The sequence below is a fragment of the Pagrus major genome, chromosome 24 (genome assembly GCF_040436345.1).
Source record: "Pagrus major chromosome 24, Pma_NU_1.0".
Classification (NCBI taxonomy): Eukaryota; Metazoa; Chordata; class Actinopteri; order Spariformes; family Sparidae; genus Pagrus; species Pagrus major.
The window spans coordinates 1,694,845-1,714,630 of record NC_133238.1 but is presented as its reverse complement, the minus strand read 5'-3'; the positions used below and the strand labels follow the sequence as shown (position 1 = coordinate 1,714,630).

The window sequence follows — 19,786 nt, the reverse complement described above, 5'->3', positions numbered from 1 at the left end:
CTTCCATTGCTGTGTGGCTCATTGTAGCTGCTTTCGGCAGTGTACAGAGGTCAGCATTGGCAATCTGACCTGTCTGCAGCTAGACAGCCCTGTACGCAGCAAGCTGTGATGCACTGTGTGTTCTGTCACCTTTCTATCAGAGCCAGCAATAACTTTTTCAGCAATTTCTGTTACAGTAGCTCTTCTGTGGGATCGGACAACACAGGCTAGCCTTAGCTTCATCATGTGCATTAATGAGCCTTGAGCGCCTGTGGCCCTGTTGCCAGTTCATGGTTGTCCCTGCAGACTGGGAACAAGACCTTCTGTTTTGGAGTCGCACAGATCCTTACGTTTGCCCATGTTTTATAACACATCAACTTTGAGGACAAAATGTTCACTTGCTGCCCAATATATTCCACCCACTGACAGGTGCCATTGTAAGAGATTATCAATGTTATTCACTTCACCTGTCAGTGGTTATAATGTTATGGCTGATTGGTGTAAACCGTTAAGGTAGAATAGTATAATATGAATCTGTACAAAGGAAGTACAAAGCAATGGTAACAAAGGTGCTTGAGCAACCTTGATATCGTCCTTTGCAGAACTGCGTGTAAGGCACAGCCTGCTAAACACCTCTGCTCCAAGTGTTGTATAACTGTACCAAATCCTGACATCCATGACCAAATCAGTCTTGAAAGAGACGTGGCCTGTAGGGGTTTTTGAGGGGGGATGCCATCCCTGTTGTTAGCAAAAATGACCAAACTGCAGCCCCCTTATTTGCCCGTTCATTGTCGTTTCAATGAACAAATGGTTAAACAATGCTGCATGGATGCCATGAAAATAAAATTATGTATGTTTTTCAAATTATATTTGGTTTATATTCATAAAAGACAAACAATATATATATATTGGGGAACCATTTTACAAAATCATTTTTTCAATATCTTAAAGGAAAATAATACACACCAATCAGTCAATTTTGTCTTTGGGCAAAGATGTTTGACAGGAGTTTGGACTGAAGAACCATAATGGCTAACTGCAAGTTTTTACTAGGGCTGGTTTTACAATCCTAGATATAAACCCTGACTGGGCTTCCAGATGGAGAACATGCAAGATTGCTACATGCAAACTTTGTGGAATTTAGGGGTACCCCACAAGGCCTAGCTACACATCTTTTGGCAGTTATTTGGAATCATTATAGTATACATAATCAGAATGTAACATGAAGTTAACAGATGGAGTTTAAAACCATTTATTCGGGTTAACATGTAGTTATTTGTGCTCAGAAACGCCTACAGTAAAAGAATAACTAAGATGGAACACTACATGTGGACTGTTGACTGTTGACTGAACGCATGAGCAATTAACAAGAGGATTCAAAGTTCACAGACCAGCCAACGCTATTTCACAACCTAGTAACAGTCTAAACACACACAGGATATAAAGGTCCAGGTGGTCCAGACTCATGTCATGGAGAGGGGGTGGGATTAAATAAGTTCACACTTCTTTATGTAATTAGAACTGACTGTTTTCTTATGCACTTTTCTTTTGTTGGTTTGTTTGCTTATGATCTTAAAAAAGAAAAAACGCACACAAAAATGTACATGTTCGAAATAAAGATTTTAATCAGTCAGTCAAAATCCACAATGTTCACAATCCTCTGGGTTTGTTCAGGTCTTCATAAAGACATGATGTCTTTTATCTTGTGTAAAACTGAGCAGAGTTTAAGTCATGCTTAAGATGAAGAGGTTTAGGGCTGGTGAAGCCTCCAGCAGGTTAATGATTACTGCAGCTCTGCTTATCACTGCTGCACTGTGTGTTAGATACCAGACAGAGAGTCACCTCAGTGTCTGGGTGTTTGAGTGGCCAGCGATGTCGAGGCAGCGTGTGTGTGTGTCGGACTTTGAGGAGGAAGCCAGAAAAGTTCTTCCTAAAGCTGTGTATGACTACTACCGCTCAGGAGCTGATGAGCAAAACACACTGGCTGACAATGTTGCTGCTTTTAACAGGTACAACACACACACACACACACACACACACACACACACACACAGACATTGAGCACTGATCAGCAGTCATAGCCAGCCTGACTCATAAGAGGCCACACAAGAGTATGACATAGAAAAGAGGGCAACACTTTGATTGAAGGGGTGTGTATAAGACTGACATAACATCATAACAATGACATGACATCTGTCATTATGAATGTTTGACTGTTGTCATTAAGTGTCATTTGGTCTATTATGTCTAAAAGTTGACATTGTTTGGACAACTTGACATTAACCAAGACATCATAACTTGTCATGAGGCTAGTTTGACAACAGGGAATAACAGTGACAAGGTGGTTTCTTGCCAGGTTTGGCTCCTGGCACCCTGGGCTGATTCAGCTAATTGTGACACTTAATGACACGTCCAAATTAGTTGAGGTCAAGAAAATGATTTATGACTGCGTTACAGCATTTGGCAGTGTAATAATATTAATGATAAGTACAAATTATTGCTTTTAACAGTGGTCTCATGACAGCTAGTGTCAAAACCAACCACACATGAGTTTATTAGTCATGTTAATGCATAAAGCAAATTTGTTTTTTTTGATAATTATGCCTTCTATGACATGTTTATCACAGGTTATGTTGTCTTGGTTAATGTCAGGTTGTCAAAAAACAAAAGACATCTCGAACAATGTCAACTTTTCATTCAAAGTCATTCAAATTGACTGAATGACACCAACAGTCATAGACATTCATACATTCATGTTCATGTCATGTGTCAGGGCGGTGTCATGTCAGTCTTATACACACTCCTAATGAATGTTACTGAAAATAGACATAATTCGGAATAATAGCTGTATTCCAAAAAAGGACTTCTAATTTCTTTTCATTCAGTTTTTACATGTACAAAAGTGCAGGTTTGTCTGAGGTTTTGTCACTTAAGTGATTTGTATTCTGTTTTTTAAATGTTATTAATCACCCACCATTCTCTTTTTTACTTCGTTTTTTATTGCTGTAAGCAGTTATCACACTCATCCTATTATTATTCTTGTGTCCATATAACGATATGTGTCTGGCTTTATGCAGAATAAATTTGCTTATTTTAACTAGAATCGTACTCAGGGGAGTGTATTCCATTCCTTCAGCAAGGCCCAACAGTCCTCTTAATTCAGTCAAGCCTAATTTTATATGTCAAACTCAATGGCCCTTTATCATTGTACTTCTGAAACCACCTATAACTGCTTAGGCATAATTTAAGATCACCAGATCTAGGATCCACATTGAATTGTACTCAGACATAGATACCAGCCACCTAAATACACCTGAATTTTTTTCATCAAGATCCAGGCCTTATTCCCTGAAAAATGAACAAAAACAGAGAGTAACGCCCTCTGTCACCATGTTGAAGACAGTGAGAAAAACGCCCAGGATCCGTCCCTTTACCTGCATCAACAACAAAAGTTAATGGGGTCTATTCTGGGCAGAGACCCATCCTCCATCCACGTTCATGGAAATCCGTTCAGTATATTGTAAGAAAAGGGTTTTTTGGCATGCATAGCTGTAATGCTACCAAGGTGTATGAAGCGCTTTGTCAGGAGCCAAAAGACTCTTTTGCCATAGCAGCCGTAAGTAGGCCTAACATTCACTGCTCAGAAGCTGATGAACGAAACAGAAAAGTTTAAAGATAGCCTAATTTAAAAAGATAATTCCATAAACACCCATTGTTTATTGTTCTCCACAAGATGGCGCTGTGCCAGCGGCAGCCAATCGTAGCAGCTCCCGTTAGTTTGTAGTTTTTGTTGAGTTTTTAGCTTGTTTTTATTTATTAAGTGTACACTGCGCTGTGGATTAACACACTGTCCACACACAAAATGCCTTTTCACCGGTCTGGACATCTCCTGGTGACTTTTTTTGTACTTTGGTCTCCTGGTGACTGGAAGCCATGCCTGCGTTACAGCCGGCATTGTTTACAATCGCGACCAGCTGATTGCCCTGAGGCCCGCAACCCTCTTAGCCGGGGAGAGACCCACAATACCGGAGGAGCTAAAGAGGAGACGGCGAGGCTGCAGAGCAGGGCTTAAACGGAGGAGAAAGAGTAGGGAGTTTAAACCCTGCATCCCTGCAGTCATTACGGGAAACGTTAGGTCCCTGGCAAATAAGATGGACGAACTGGAAGTGCGCGCCCGGTCCAGTATTATGTGTTTCACGGAAACGTGGCTACACGAGCAGATACTGGACTCCAACGCCACCATCACGGCTTCTACGCGGTCCGAGCGGACAGAGACACCACCGCGAGCGGCAAGAAGAAAGGAGGAGGGCTCGCCGTGCTCGTGCACATCTCTGTGACAGAGCGCGTCTGCAGCCCGGACATCGAGCTCATCGCCATCACTGTTTACATTCCGCCATCTGGGAACGCAGAAGCAGCGTGTGACGTCATCCACGCTGTGACCGCGGGACTTCAGACGAAATACCCCTTTGTGACACAGTTATTGAATGAAAATGGACATTTGTACAACTACACTGAGTTTTTTAAAAAGTATGCAATTCCTGTTACACCTAAAGAATTTGCCATAATATTTGACGCGATACCTGCGGAACTGTTGATGTTATTGTGAGGAGATAGTAGACCACAGCTAAATGTACACTTTGAGGCAAATTTAATGTTAGATGGTATAAATTTAACAGACAAAAAATGCACCAATAGACATATAAGGAAACTTTGCCAAGAAATTATAACCCCATCAGCTATACTACTCTGGAACTCAAAACTTATAGGCATAAACTGGAACTCAGTGTGGACTTCAAGCAGCAGGTACTGTGTCACAAACAAGATAAAGGAAGTTTCTTTTAAGATCATACATTCAATTTATCCTGTCAATCAGGCCATCTCCAGATTTAAAGATGTTAAAGTCAACTGTACTTTTTGTGAACAGGAGGAGGAAAATATTTGTCTTTTTTTTTTTGAATGTCGTTATACTTATTTGTTTTGGATGGAACTGGAAAACATGTTTGAATCTTTGACAGGCATCAAGCTTAAACTAAAAAGATATAATTCTCACTTATGATGAAAAAAAACTTAAGGGAAAGGAATTGTTTTTGTTGAATCTTTTTATTTTACAAGGAAAATATTACATCCATAAATGCAAATGGTCATCCAATAAACCAAATTTTTATGAATTTAAAATAGAAACCAGATATTACACGCAGCTACTTAAAAACATGAAAGACAGAAAAGCTATAAGAACCTTAGAATATTATAAATTATTACAAACAATTATATGATTTGCTAATACCCCTATCTATGTATATATATGTATATATATGTATATATATATATATATATATGTATATATATATATATATATATATATATATATATATATATATATATATATATATATTTGTTTTGTTTGTTTGTTTATTGTCTGTTTATTGAATGAATGTATATATGTTTGTTTATGTGTAGTAATAATAAAAAAAATAGACGAAATACCCCGGAGCCTTCATCATCATCATCACAGGTGACTTCAACCACGTAATTCTCTCATCCACACTCCCAACGTTTTGCCAGTTTGTTAAATGCACTACATGGGAAAATAAGACAATAGATCTGCTGTATGCAAATGTTAAAGATGCATACAGCTCCACTGCCTGTACATAAACCTGCACCTTTTTCTCTTGCACCTTATGTTCCACTTACCTCAACATTTAATTTTATTTACCTCAATATATTTATTATCTATCTATCTATCTATCTATCTATCTATCTATCTATCTATCTATCTATCTATCTATCTATCTATCTATCTATCTATCTATCTATCTACTGGGCTCTCAACCATTACAAACTTAATTGAAATTGATATTTCAAGAAAGCTTAGTATTGTACAATCAATCATATGTGTATAGTCTATAGTCCCACTGTATCTCAGCCATTGTGCCTCCCGTGAGGACACAGTGGGATAAAAACATTTTATGAACCTTATCTATCTTGTTTGTATCTGTGGAATGTGGTGTTACCAGTTCAACAAACATTTTTGGATTATAACATTGATCCACATGATAATGTCTTGTCACAAGAGTTAGCGCTAAATTATTATAATCCAAACTATCCAAGCTATATAATTGAACTCACTTGGTATTCTCTATGAAGTGTATTAATGGGCAATCTGACCGATAGTCAGGCAGTGTCTTCATGTTATCCCTTGCATAGTACTGAGGGGACACACTACTGATATTACTTCTTTACTGCCACTGACACTTCAGCCCCAGACTCAGTGTTTCCATATCGTCACTACAAATGTAAAACACTCAACAGATACACAAACCTCATAGACAACATGAATAAATTAAATAAATAAAAGACTGGTACAACAAGAAGGATTACAGCATGAATCGCAAATATTGCATTACAGCAAATAGAGCCTTCATTGCAAAGATTGTGTTACCTTACAATGTACAGCATGTCACAGAAATGAATCTGAAACTTTGTAATGTTTTTCCATTTGTGTGTGTGTGTGTATGTATGTATCTATGTATGTATGTATGTATGTATGTGCGTGTGTGTGTGCACACAGGTGGTATCTCATCCCATGGGTGTTGAGGAATGTGTCCACAGTGGATTTGTCCGTCTCTGTGCTGGGCCAGAAGCTCAGCATGCCTCTCTGTGTTGCAGCTACAGCAATGCAAAGGATGGCTCATCCTGAAGGAGAGACAGCTACAGCAAGGGGTAAACACACACACATGCATACACAAGCGCACAGTGTGTGAACTGATACAGAATGCAATTTGGGAATATAGAATAATTTAGAATTGATCACATTTTCAACTTGAGAGTATCTGTTACACCCAATAATGTAATAATGTCCTGAAAATGAAAGAACGCCCGCACTTAACTTAATCAAAATTGTAATAAAACCCAATAATGTTATAACTTCACCAATAATGTAATAATAACTGATGTTTTAATAACATATTCTGCAGCTTTTCTTCTGATGGTGACTAATCTAAGTTTCACTCTGGTCTAAAGGATGATTCTTGCACAATGTCCAATCAGCATTGATATGGCAGGTTCATTTCCTGCTGATAGGGATTTTACTTTAATGCCTCTGTAGCTAATAACAACGTACCACTTGCCGTGCATTGCAAATTCTTTATGAAGACTAATGTTTACATTTTAAAACATTAAATTGGTTAGGGTTAGTGTTTTCAGTGGGCTAACATGACATGACAATAATAGGATTACAATATTTATATAATTGCACACTTTACATTTCCGAGAAAGTAGGATACTATTTTACATCACTACATTATCTATCAAAATGATACATCAGTGGCTCCTGAAAGTTATGACAGTATCGATACAAATGTTATTGCAATATCAGTAAGGGCATTTTATTACATTGTTAGTCAAGTTTTCACATTATTAGGTTTAATTACATTTTCTTTTCTTTTTTTTTACTTTCTTTCCTTTATTTGGTTTCACATCTTCACAACAATTCCATATTCATCTTTAGATATGTCCTTTCATAGAGTGAACCATTTTTTCAGTTTTTTAACACAAAACAGATGGAACATGGGGTGTGTTGAGTTTGAGAAAATGAAGAAAATATAGACAAGCTATAAAGAGATGAATAAACATTTTTTTTATACAAAAGAAGGGCTATTTCGGGAAATATACTGTATATTTTCCACGTTTTCCAAATTTCCTCAAATTTGTGTTCCTGGAGCCTCATTGAAAAGGTCATTCTTTCCATTACGAAGATTTCATAAATAATATCCTACCAGTTCTCTATAGATGGGGCATCTGGCTGGAGCCATTTCCTTGTAATTGCTTTTCTAGCAGCAATACTTAGGCTTCCAAATAAGTGTTTTGTTTTAATATTTGTAGACGTTGAAGTTCATCCCACTTAAATTGAATTTTTGTCCCAAATATAGTGACTAATTCTGAATAGATCTTACACCAAAAGGCATTTTACTTTTGGACAGGCCCAAAACAAGTGGTAGTGGTCGGCTTCCTGGGAGCCACACCTCCTCCAGCAGCTGGAGCTGCCTGAATGATGAGATTTCTGAGCAGCTCTTGAAGAGCTCTGTGTGGTCTGGAAATTACTTTAAGCCCTTAATCTGTTTTATAGGCACTAATAAGAACCTTCAATAAGATATTTTCAAATGCCCTTTGACCCTGTAACATAAGGCTGTTTATATGGTGACGTACCTGAAGAAATCATAAAAAGTCACTATTATTTAATCCATGTAGTCTTTTCAGTGCCTGAAAGTCACTCAGTGTCCCCTGATTGAAAAAGGTACAATATGAGGAGAGGCCTCGATGAGCCCATCCCTTATAACTCGCATCCAGTTTGTTTTGGGTAAAATCAAGGTCATGGGACCAGTTCAGAACCTTAATCTCTTCAAACAGACCAATTTTATTAATAACATTTAGCCGAGAGATAAATTAATCCATTTATTACCCGTTTCCATTAAATTCTTAATAAAGCTTTTATCCCCTAAATGAGCCTGAATTGGAACAGCTCCAGACATGTTCTCTTCATGGTTCAATTACATTTTCAGAGAATCATTACACACTGAGCTTGAGAATATGTAAGGGATAATGTATAGTTCGGAGGTTGTTATGGAGAAATAAACCCCGACAGGTTGTATGGAACTATAGATGGGGCATCTGGCTGGAGCCAGACCTGACCTGTTCCATACAACCTGTCGGGGTTTATTTCTCCATAACAACCTCCGAACTATACATTATCCCTTACATATGGAATGGAACTTGAAGGAATAGAATACTGTCTTAAAAATAAAAGTGCTAACTAGACCATATAGGACTCTTCAGCTTGTCAAGGCTTCTGGTAGAACTTTTTAGAAGGGTTCCACCTAAAAGGGTTCTATTGAGAACCCAACATGAGAGCTTATACCTAGAATCATCTGTGAAAGTTTCCACCCAGACTTCCTATATGAGGTTCTACAGACAACCATTCTGTGGTGCCATATTTCAATCCAGAACCCACCCAGGGGTTCTATCAAGAACTCTTTTATATTTCAAGGTATTCATGTGGAACCCACTCAGGGGGCTCTTAACATAGCCTTCTTATAAGGATTTTGTCTATAAGGGCCCTGCCTGTGGCCCCAGTTGTTGCAGTGGCACTAGTCAGCCCCAGCTATGTAGTCTAGTTTATTTTAGGGGGTATATCATGGATTGGCCAACCAGCTACAAGGTGACAAGGTACATTTATTGTCATTTTTTAAATCACAAGGGTTTAAAAAGCGAAACCAGGTTTGAGTCTTTTGTGCTACATTCACAGAATCGTCATCACAGAAAAAAAATCAATGTATTTTATAAAAGTGGAGTGTTGAGGATGAGTTCAGGAGTCTCACAGCCTGAGGAGTGAAGCTGCTCTGTAGTCTGGTGGTACAGCAGCAGATACTCCTGTATCTGTTGCCAGTTAGCAGCAGGGTGAACAGACTGTGGCTGTTTTAATATTTGGGCTCTGTGCAGACGTCTCACTTCACTGATGCCACTGATGCTCTGTAGATGGTACCAGTGATGTTCTGGTGGTTTTAACCCGCTGTAGAGCCTTCCTGTCCAGGGCCCTGATGAACCATGTCAGTTTGTGATGTTTTCAGTCAGGATGCTTTCTGTTGCTCCTCTGTAAAAGATGACCAGAATCTTAAACAGAAAGATAGCATGTGTTTCCGCCCATACATGCACAAGGCATTGTCTGTTAGTTAGATGTGAAGAAGCCTCTTGGATAAGAGGTGAAACGTATTCAAGAAACCGAAACGAGTCCAGTTGCCTATGATACAGCACTTAGATTTACCATGACCTGGATGACTGAGAACCTTCATCAACATTGTCTGCATCAACTCTCATGAAGTATACATCAACTAGTGATTTCAATTTAAGCTTTGAAAATCTTTGAAAATTGTTTTTCATATGTGAAGATTATCTTGCTGAACAAAATGTGTAAGTATCATAAGCTTGTGTTTGCCAGATAATAATAACAAATAAATACATCTTCCCTATGGAAGGACTTTGATTCAGAGACCACTGTCCAGTGTGAAATCAAAAGTCAACAGTGAGTTATTGTAACTTACTTAGTGAAGTAACTTGACGGACATAAAGTAAAGTTATTAAGTTAGTTAGATAATGTAGGTATGTTTGTAACAGAAGTTACAGAAATAACCATAAACTATATCAGTTTATCAGTTACCATATCATAAACCATGATGTGTTCCTAAACTAAACCAAGTAGTTTCTATTCAAAACCTAACCAAACTGCAACCGTACAACAAAGGTCCAGTATGTGTGTCACTGCATCGGCCATGTTGTTGTTTTGGGAGACAGTAGCCCTTTTCACACAGAGACTCCGCATTATCTCCACAGCAGCGGTTCGCCGATTCTCCACCTTTGTTGGTTCACACAGAACCAAGCAGCTCTGGTGTAAAGCTGCACCAGTGTGTCATTCATACAGCAAGCTGGCGCTGGGGATCCAAAAGAGGGGTGACGGTACACGTCATGATGATGACGTCTGTGTGGTTTTTCAACGTGTTTCCCGGTGTCCTCCTGTTAATCTAAACATGTACCTGCTGACTGTTTATAATCATATGGATGCTGTTATTTCACAGGTGACGTGAGTCAGTCAGTCTTCGTCATCACTAGATCTTTGATATTGGTTTAGTTTGCATGAGTCCTAACCCTCTTGTCTTTTTAGGGTTCTATGATGAACCATATGTGAAGAAGCCTCCTGGATGAGAGGCGAAACATCTTCAAGAAACTAAAACAAGTCCAGTTGCCTATGATATAGCACTTAGAACTACCATGACCAGGATGACTGAGAGCCTTCATGCATGTTTGTGTGTAAATTGAGAAAACATTCAAACAATTTTTATGAAGTCAAACACATATTTAAAAATCTTGGAAGATGATCGATAATGAGGAGAGACTCTAAGGATAACCCAAGAAAACAGGAGAGGCTGCATAGGTTATGGGGAACAGGTCAAAAAGTGAGCATAGGACCAGTGGAATTAGCATCACAGTAGATACAGTCGCAGTCAAATGTTTACATTCACTGGTAAAGTAAATCATGGCAGTCTTGAGTTCCAATGATTTCTACAGCTCTCATTTTTCTGTGATGGAACACAAACTACTTTGTCACAAAAACATTCATGAAGTTTGGTTCAAATATGAATTTTTATTGGATCTTCTGAAAATGTGACCAAATATTCCACGTCAAAAATATATGTATAGCAACTTGAACAATCAATTTAGGTGATTATAGGGAGTCAAATTTACACCCATTAGACCCAGCCACAAACACTACAATGGGGAAGTGCATTATTGATTAACAAGTCACTAAAGTCACTTGGAGCCATTACAGGTTACAGGTCCCTGCATCAACTGTGCAAACAATTGTTTGTAAGTATAAAGTGCATGGCACAGTTGTGTCACTGCCACGATCAGAAAGAAAACACAAACTACCACCTGGCCTGAAAAGGCCAGAAAATACACTTGAAATAGAATGAAATAGAAGCTGCTGGAAGAGGGGTGTCAGTGTCCACAGTCAAGTGTGTTTTGTCGCGACACAGCACCTTAAACTGAAGTTTGCTGCTGATCACATGGACAAATAAAAAACCTTCTGGAGGAAAACTCTGTGGTCAGATGAAACAAAAACAGAGTTGTTTGGTCACAATGAGCAGCAATATGTCTGGAGGAGAGAAGGTGAGGCCTTTAACCCCAAGAACACCAGACCTACTGTAAAGCATGGTGCTGGTAGTATTATGCTGTGGGGCTGTTTTGCTGTCAGTGGATCTGCTGCTCTAAAGAAAGTAAATGGAATAATGAAGAAGGAGGATCTCCACATCTTCAGGAAAACCTAAAATCATCAGCAGTAGATTGGGTCTTGGGTGCAGTTGGGTGTTGGAACGGGACAATGATCCAAACACACATCAGAAGTGGTAAATGAACGGATCAATCAGACTAGAATTGAGGTTTTAGAATGGCCTTCCCAAAGTCCTCACTTGAACCCCATCAAGAAGATGTTGACCATGCTGAAGATACAAGTCTGTGCCAGGAAGCCAACAAATTTAGTTGAACTTCACCATTGTTTAGCTGAAGTTGACTTCTGTCAAGAGGAGTGGTTCAAAATTCACCCCGGACTACCAGGAGCTTGTGGATGGCTATCAAAAGCACCTAGTTGAGGTGAAAATGGCCAAGAGACATTTAACCAAATATTAAAATTACTGTATGTATATTTTGATCCAGCAGATTTGCTCACATTTTCAGAAGACCTATAATAAATTAATTACTGAACCAAACTTCATGAATGTAGGAAAAAACAAATCAAAATCAAATCAATTCTAGTTGTATTGCCCAAATCACATCACATTGCCTCATTGGGCTTTACAGTCTGTACAGCGAGTGACACCATCTGTCCTTAGACCCTCGATTCAAGTAAGGATAAAAAAAAGAGATGGAGGAAACGTCAGGAAGAGCCACAGAGGTGGGATCCCTTTGCTAGGATGGACAGATATGCGCATGTACAGAACAGAACAACAAAATCACAGTTTACAAATTTCAACGACAGAATATCTGATCCAAGGAAATTATATAAAATATATGTGAACAGTGTGGATCTAGGAGGAGACTGAGTGGGCCAAAAGTAAGGCACATCGGCCTGTCTTCAGCAAGTGAATTCATGTGATCTTCAGCAATGGTGACAGAGGGGTAGGAAAAAAAACTGTTCATCATGCCAAAGTTCACTTAGTAATTCAGAGGAATCATAAACTAACTACAAACAACAAATTAACAAACAGTAGGAGTATCTGCACATAATAATGCTGACAGTTGAAAAGTTGAATAAGCCTGACTAGTCCTATAGTAACAGCCTCCACTGCCACTCTAGGCTGTATAGTTTATTTCTACAAAAAACAAGAGACAAAAGCTAGGATTTAAATAGTCCACTTCCACCACAAAGTCCCTAGCTCGAGCTTTCTGAAATTTGATATTAGATTAAGTTTAGCTTGATTCACTGAAGTTTCTGATCTTCTCTCACTTCTCCTGTATCAATTGCTACACAGATATAGGCCTGTGTCGAGTGTCATTAAAGGGGTAACTTTATAAAGTTTATCAAATGCTTTATATGAGTTGAGTTCTTAAATATATGCGCCTTCTAGTAAATTCTGCAAATGTTCTACATTAGGTTCTTTCTTTGTGTATATAACATTGTGTCCATTTGTCACAGTGATGTATGTGTTTTGTGTATACAGTATATTCTTATAAACTAGTTCCAAAGGGTTTTTTACCTAAAGGACTGAAGTTCTTCTCAGAACCATTTGCTTTTGAAGAACTGTTTTTTGAAGACTAGGTTCCATTGAGAATCATTTTCTTCTAAAGAAAAAAAGAGTTCTTTAAGGATTGTTGAAGGTGTCGGTGTTAAAAGATCCTCACCCTTAAATATTCAAATGTTTACCCATGTTTGACTATTGATTTTAGGGTTGGTTTGGTTTCCAGTTTTGCCAGCCAGTGTACAAGCTAAAAATGGTTTGATTTATGAACCAACTAAACATGCATTTGTCATTATTAAACTTCTTAGCAAATTATGAAGAGACAAGAAGCAGCTCTCAACAATTTTACTTCTAACTCAACAACTCACAAAATTGAACAACCTTGGGCACCCCATTAGCTCAGCTGGTAGAGTGTGCGACCCATGCACAGAGGTCTTGTCCTCGCTGCAGCAGCCCAGGGTCTGACCTGTTTGCTTTACCCAAAGGCAACAAAGAAGTAGTGTTTATTGGTTATTGTAATATTTGACATGTTTACATCAATAAAATGTTGTCTTCTTTCATAAATATGGTGCAAAGTAGGTTTTCAGAGTTTTATAAATCACTGGAGGAGGTAAAATCTGTTCATAATTCATCATGAGCCCTCTTTCAAACTTCTCTGGAAAACACCCTTAACACCACTAATATTGTATGTCAATCCAGCATGCCAGGCAGTGGGAACAGGGATGATGCTGAGCTCCTGGGCCACCTCCACTATAGAGGAGGTGATGTCAGCAATGACTGCCTCAGTGGGCGCTGGGGGTGTCCTGTGGCTGCAGCTTTACATCTATAAAGACAGAGAGCTCACACTATCATTGGTCCGCCGGGCAGAGGAGGTGGGCTATAAGGCTATCTTTGTTACTGTGGATACACCATACCTGGGGAAGAGACGGGACGACATGCGCAACTGCTTCAAACTGCCCCAACATCTAAGGTAGGAACCATAACACATGAGCAAGAGCATCACTTCCCAAATTCCACAATGGAGATTATAGAATGCATGGTGACCTCCCATCCTAACTCTTCACTGTGTGTGTGTGTGTGTGTGTGTGTGTGTGTGTGTGTGTGTGTGTGTGTGTGTGTGTGTCCAGCATGTCTAACTTCTCCACAGCCTCCCTGGCTTTCTCTGAGGGAAGTTATGGCAATGACAGTGGTTTGGCTGTTTATGTTGCAAAAGCAATTGACCCCACTCTATGTTGGGACGACATCACCTGGTTGAAAAAACACACATGTCTACCTGTAATTGTGAAAGGAGTACTGAATGGTACACATGAGCACACACACGCACACGCACACACACACACACACACACACACACACACACACACACACACCACACACACACACAGACCTTTTGCTCACCTCAATTTCATGTGTCATGATAGTGTTGGGATAGACACTAGTTATGTTAATGCTGTTTCATATGATTCCACAAAAGTAAAATCTTCAATTTTTCCAATTGAATTTACATTTAGTTACAGACCAAACCAGAGCTGTTATTCTTTACAGTCAGTGCCCAGTGTTGTCATATTTTAAGAAAGGCTTAATGGCCACTTATTCACACATATTTGAATATGGGGCCTTACTCTCTACTCACAATGTCCCAATTTAGAGCCCAAGTAAGTTGGAATGAAAGGGGGCAAAATGGTCATCAAAGTAATAGGTCCCATTTAGAACTACCAGCATAAAGTAATTAACACTTAAATTGGCTGAAAATATTAGAAACAATATCCCAATTAATCAACAACTTGTTTTTAAACTGTGAGGAAATCTTTTAGCAACACACTGTGATATTGTGTGCCTGACTTTGTCTCATTCAAGATGCTCTTGTTCAGCACTGTATGTTTGTGTGTGTTTGTGTGTGTGCGTGGGGTCAGGTGAGGATGCTGTCCAGGCTGTGAACTATGGTGTTGATGGCATCATGGTATCCAACCACGGAGCTCGACAACTGGATGGAGTTCCTGCAACGGTGTGTGTGTGTGTGTGTGTGTGTGTGTGTGTGTGTGTGTGTTGTTCTTTTATGAAATATCAGGTATCAGATGGGATCATCCATCTGCAACAATTCTATATTGTAGACAGTAGACTTAGCCATACTAAAATATATGGTGTTTATGTAGAACACCATAGAATGTTCTATTCTATACCTTTATTATTGTCAACTGATCCTGCCAAAAAAAGCTAAATGATTATGTGATGGTGCTTCTCTCAATACTTTTTCACTTCTTTACTACACAATAGCACTCAGTCCCAAGTCCAAGGTGTGAAGACAGGCTTCTCAGCCCATGCCCACTCATACCTCACACAGACCCAGGAGTCAAAAAACTTCACTTTACTTCAATCCACAAGAATTCAACTGTTACTGTTAAAATTCTGATTCTCCTGGTTTTCCAGTATATTGTCAAATATCTTTGGTGAAAGTAGATTATATTTGGAGGAAATAAAAATGTTGTACATACAGTGGTGCTTGAAAGTTTGTGAACCCTTTAGAATTTTCTATATTTCTGCATAAATATGACCTAAAACATCATCAGATTTTCACACACATCCTAAAAGTTTATAAAGAGAACCCAATTAAACAAATGAGACAAAAATATTATACATGGCCATTTATGTATTGAGGAAAATGATCCAATATTACATATCTGTGAGTGGCAAATGTATGTGAACCTCTAGGATTGGCAGTTAATTTGAAGGTGAAATAAGAGTCAGGTGTTTTCAATCAATGGGATGACAATCAGACAATCAGTGGGCGCCCTGTTCTATTTAAAGAACAGGGATCTATCAAAGTCTGATCTTCACAACACATGTTTGTGAACGTGTATCATGGCACGAACAAAGGAGATTTCTGAGGACCTCAGAAAAAGAGTTGTTGATGCTCATCAGGCTGGAAAAGGTTACAAAACCATCTCTAAAGAGTTTGGACTCCACCAATCCACAGTCAGACAGATTGTGTACAAATGGAGGAAATTCAAGACCATTGTTACCCTCCCCAGGAGTGGTCGACCAACAAAGATCACTCCAAGAGCAAGACGTATAATCGTGGGCGAGGTCACAAAGGACCCCAGGGTAACTTCTAAGCACCTAAAGGTCTCTCTCACATTGGCTAATATTAATGTTCATGAGTCCACAGTCAGGAGAACACTGAACAACAATGGTGTGCATGGCAGGGTTGCAAGGAGAAAGCCACTGCTCTCAAAAAAGAACATTGCTGCCCGTCTGCAGTTTGCTAAAGATCACGTGGACAAGCCAGAAGGCTACTGGAAAAATGTTTTGTGGATGTATGAGACCAAAATAGAACTTTTTGGTTTAAATGAGAAGCATTATGTTTGGAGAAAGGAAAACACTGCATTCCAGCATAAGAACCTTATCCTATCTGTGAAACATGGTGGTGGTAGTATCATGGTTTGGGCCTGTTTTGCTGCATCTGGGCCAGGATGGCTTGCCATCATTGATGGAACAATGAATTCTGAATTATACCAGCAAATTGTAAAGGAAAATGTCAGGACATCTGTCCGTGAATCTCAAGAGAATGTGGGTCATGCAGCAAGACAACGACCCTAAGCACACAAGTCGTTCAACCAAAGAATGGTTAAAGAAGAAGAAAGTTAATGTTTTGGAATGGCAAGTCAAAGTCCTGACCTTAATCCAATCAAAATGTTGCGGAAGGACCTGAAGCAAGCAGTTCATGTGAGGAAACCCACCAACATCCTAGAGTTGAAGCTTTTCTGTACAGAGGAATGGGCTTGAATTCCTCCAAGCTGATGTGCAGGATTAATCAACAGTTACCGGAAACGTTTAGTTGCAGTTATTGCTGTACAAGGGGGGTCATACCAGATACTGAAAGCAAAGGTTCACATACTTTTGCCACTCACAGATATGTAATATTGGATCATTTTCCTCAATAAATAAATGACCAAGTATAATATTTTTGTCATATTTTTAATTGGGTTCTCTTTGTCTACTTTTAGTTCTTGCTTGAAAATCTGATGTTGTTTTAGGTCATATTTATGCAGAAATATAGAAAATTCTAAAGGGTTCACAAACTTTCAAGCACCACCGTATATTGCAAGTGACAGCAAAATGAAAACAATAGTGACACACTTCTGAACTGACCATTCAACAAGGTTTTTTCACAACTCACTGGATGTGCTGAAAAAATGTCAGCTCTTAAGTACGTTCATGTGATTTTTGAAGATTAGAATGTGAATTTTCATTTTTGCCGTAAGCCACGCCCACTTTCAAAGAACATAAGCATATTTAAGCAATCTATTGAGGCGTGACCCTGCATCTCGTGACCCCTGCAGTCTCCTGAACCGCTTGTAGGGGCTGCGTCGCTCAGAGCCCCAGGGCCCTCATGCGTGGGCCCCTAATAATGATGATGATGGTGATGATAGCAGCAGTCAAGCAGGACCATATCAGTAGGGCCAACCACGCTTATTGGGAACCTGGAAAAGGAGAGAGAAAGAAGGAGAGAGTGGCGTAATTAAAATTGGACTAAAGTCACAAAGAGTCACTTTGTAGAGTCAAATTCAGATTCAACACAGAGCAAAGATGATTAAGAGACAGAAACAGAAACCCAATCACCAAAAAAGGAATGCTATAAAGAAAGAGGGGAAAGGAAAAAGATATTCAATCAGCCCCAAATTTTAACCCAAATAAAACATTTTATAAAGAGACACACCCCACATAAATTAAGATTTACTTACCATAGGCTTTCTATTGAAACTTGTAGCTATAATTGAAAATGCCTACAAAGAACTGAGAGAATTTGCGCCCATCACTATGCTCTTGTCAGGGTTGCAAAATACAGGAATATTCAAGTTGGAAACTTTCCATTGAAAGTCGCAACTGCTGTACACCCCAACATGCACAAAGGTATGAGGGCCCGCTCAATGCAGCTTTAATTAGATCATGTGTCTCTAATTGTTTAGGGCCCAACACAATAACTGTTTTTGTCTGAGTTTAATAGCAGAAAATTGCTGGTCATCGCTGGTCACCAAATGCACAATTTAATCAGTTTTACTTAGCTCTAGTCCATATCGATAGTTTCCTGTTAATATGTTATACTGGTAAAGGTTTGTGCTGTGAGGTCTAGCCATAAGGCCATAAGAGGTCACAAAATCATTTGAATGCCTCGATTGCCAGTAACAAGAAACATTCCTGTGCTCCTAAGAACTCAAGTAGTTTTCTGCTGCCACTTCACTCATTTCAGGATGGGATTTGGGATTTGTGGATGATAAGATAAACATAGATTATAATCAGACAAATTTTAAATGTTTTTTATGTGACAATGTAAATATAAAGTGTAAGATTTTGTGTTTGTGTATGTAGTTGGATGTGTTGGAAGAGATAGTAAAAGCAGTACAGGGTCGCTGTGATGTCTACATGGATGGAGGAATAAGGCGAGGGACCGACATCCTGAAGGCCTTAGCTCTGGGAGCAAAGGCTGTCTTTATTGGCCGACCAGTGCTGTGGGGCCTCGCCTGTCAGGTGACGCACTTCACTCATCTACAGTCTCATTAGCCTTAATTAGGAGGAGGCTGTGTGTGTACATTTTTCCTGTAAAGGAATCACACTAAACGCATCTGATATGCTTTTTTGAAATTCAGTTTCACTGAATTCAAAACTGTTCTTTTAAGTTGTTTTTTGGCTGTCCAAGTCCTTAGCATGTAGTAAAACATCATTAGCTCGAAATAAGATGGTTATTATTAAAAATGGATAAAACACACACAAAAAACCTACACTCTCTAGCACTAAGACTCTAATGTGACACAAAACTAAACAAATGTGTTATCTGTCCAGGGAGAACAGGGGGTTACTGAGCTTCTGGACCTTCTAAAACAGGAGCTGCGACTGGCTATGGCCCTGTCAGGTAACGCACACACATAAACACACAAACACACATATTGTCACCTATCAATCTTTCTCTCAGTGTGTGTGTGTGTGTGTGTGTGTGTGTGTGCATGTGTGCGTGTGTGTGTGTGTGTGTGTGTGTGTGTGTGTGTGTGTGTAGGTTGTCGTTCTGTATCTGAGGTGAGCAGGTCCCTGGTCAGGAGATTGGAGTTCACCTCTAGGATGTAAAAGAAGGACCTGCTGGAGGAATCACTAGACAATTATCGATGGATCATTGGACACGTTCATTTTTTCAAAATGAGTTTGCTATTTTTGGTAGTAAGACCTGTCAAAATAGTATATCATCAAATCTAATGTAAGGTTGAGTTGCAATACTGGCCAATGTCTTGTAGTCAGTGAAGAAAGTGGCACTGATTAAAGTGGTACTTGACTGATTTTACTTCATTAAGATGAGTTTACTGGTCATGATTAGTATTACTCAGCATGTGAAACAGAAATAATGAAGGCCCTTTCGAGTTGCATTGTGGGAAATGTAGGTTCTCAGTCAACCAGGTCAGGGTTAACCAAGAAGGGTTGACTCTAGAGCAGGGGTCAGCAACCTTTACTATCACAAGAGCCATTTTTGCCCCTGTCTC

The 19,786-nt window shown here is 39.2% G+C and overlaps 1 protein-coding gene across 1 annotated transcript; it reads left to right on the top strand.

Moving 5' to 3' along the window:
• Nucleotides 1-1,812: 1,812 nt before the first annotated feature.
• Nucleotides 1,813-19,599, top strand: hao1 (hydroxyacid oxidase (glycolate oxidase) 1). The gene is made up of 8 exons (XM_073495508.1): nt 1,813-1,988; nt 6,548-6,699; nt 13,962-14,232; nt 14,390-14,562; nt 15,176-15,267; nt 18,630-18,788; nt 19,101-19,170; nt 19,312-19,599. Exons 1-8 carry the CDS (start codon nt 1,852-1,854, stop codon nt 19,377-19,379), a joined length of 1,122 nt encoding a protein of 373 aa, XP_073351609.1. The 5' UTR covers nt 1,813-1,851; the 3' UTR covers nt 19,380-19,599.
• Nucleotides 19,600-19,786: the final 187 nt, after the last annotated feature.

Excerpts from the sequence above, each read along its gene's own strand:
- hao1 (XM_073495508.1), top strand. The coding sequence starts at position 1,852 with ATGTCGAGGCAGCGTGTGTGTGTGTCGGACTTTGAGGAGGAAGCCAGA. Across the intron at positions 14,233-14,389 it reads AAACTGCCCCAACATCTAAG|CATGTCTAACTTCTCCACAG; the intron begins GTAGGAACCATA and ends GTGTGTGTCCAG. Across the intron at positions 15,268-18,629 it reads TGGATGGAGTTCCTGCAACG|TTGGATGTGTTGGAAGAGAT; the intron begins GTGTGTGTGTGT and ends TTGTGTATGTAG.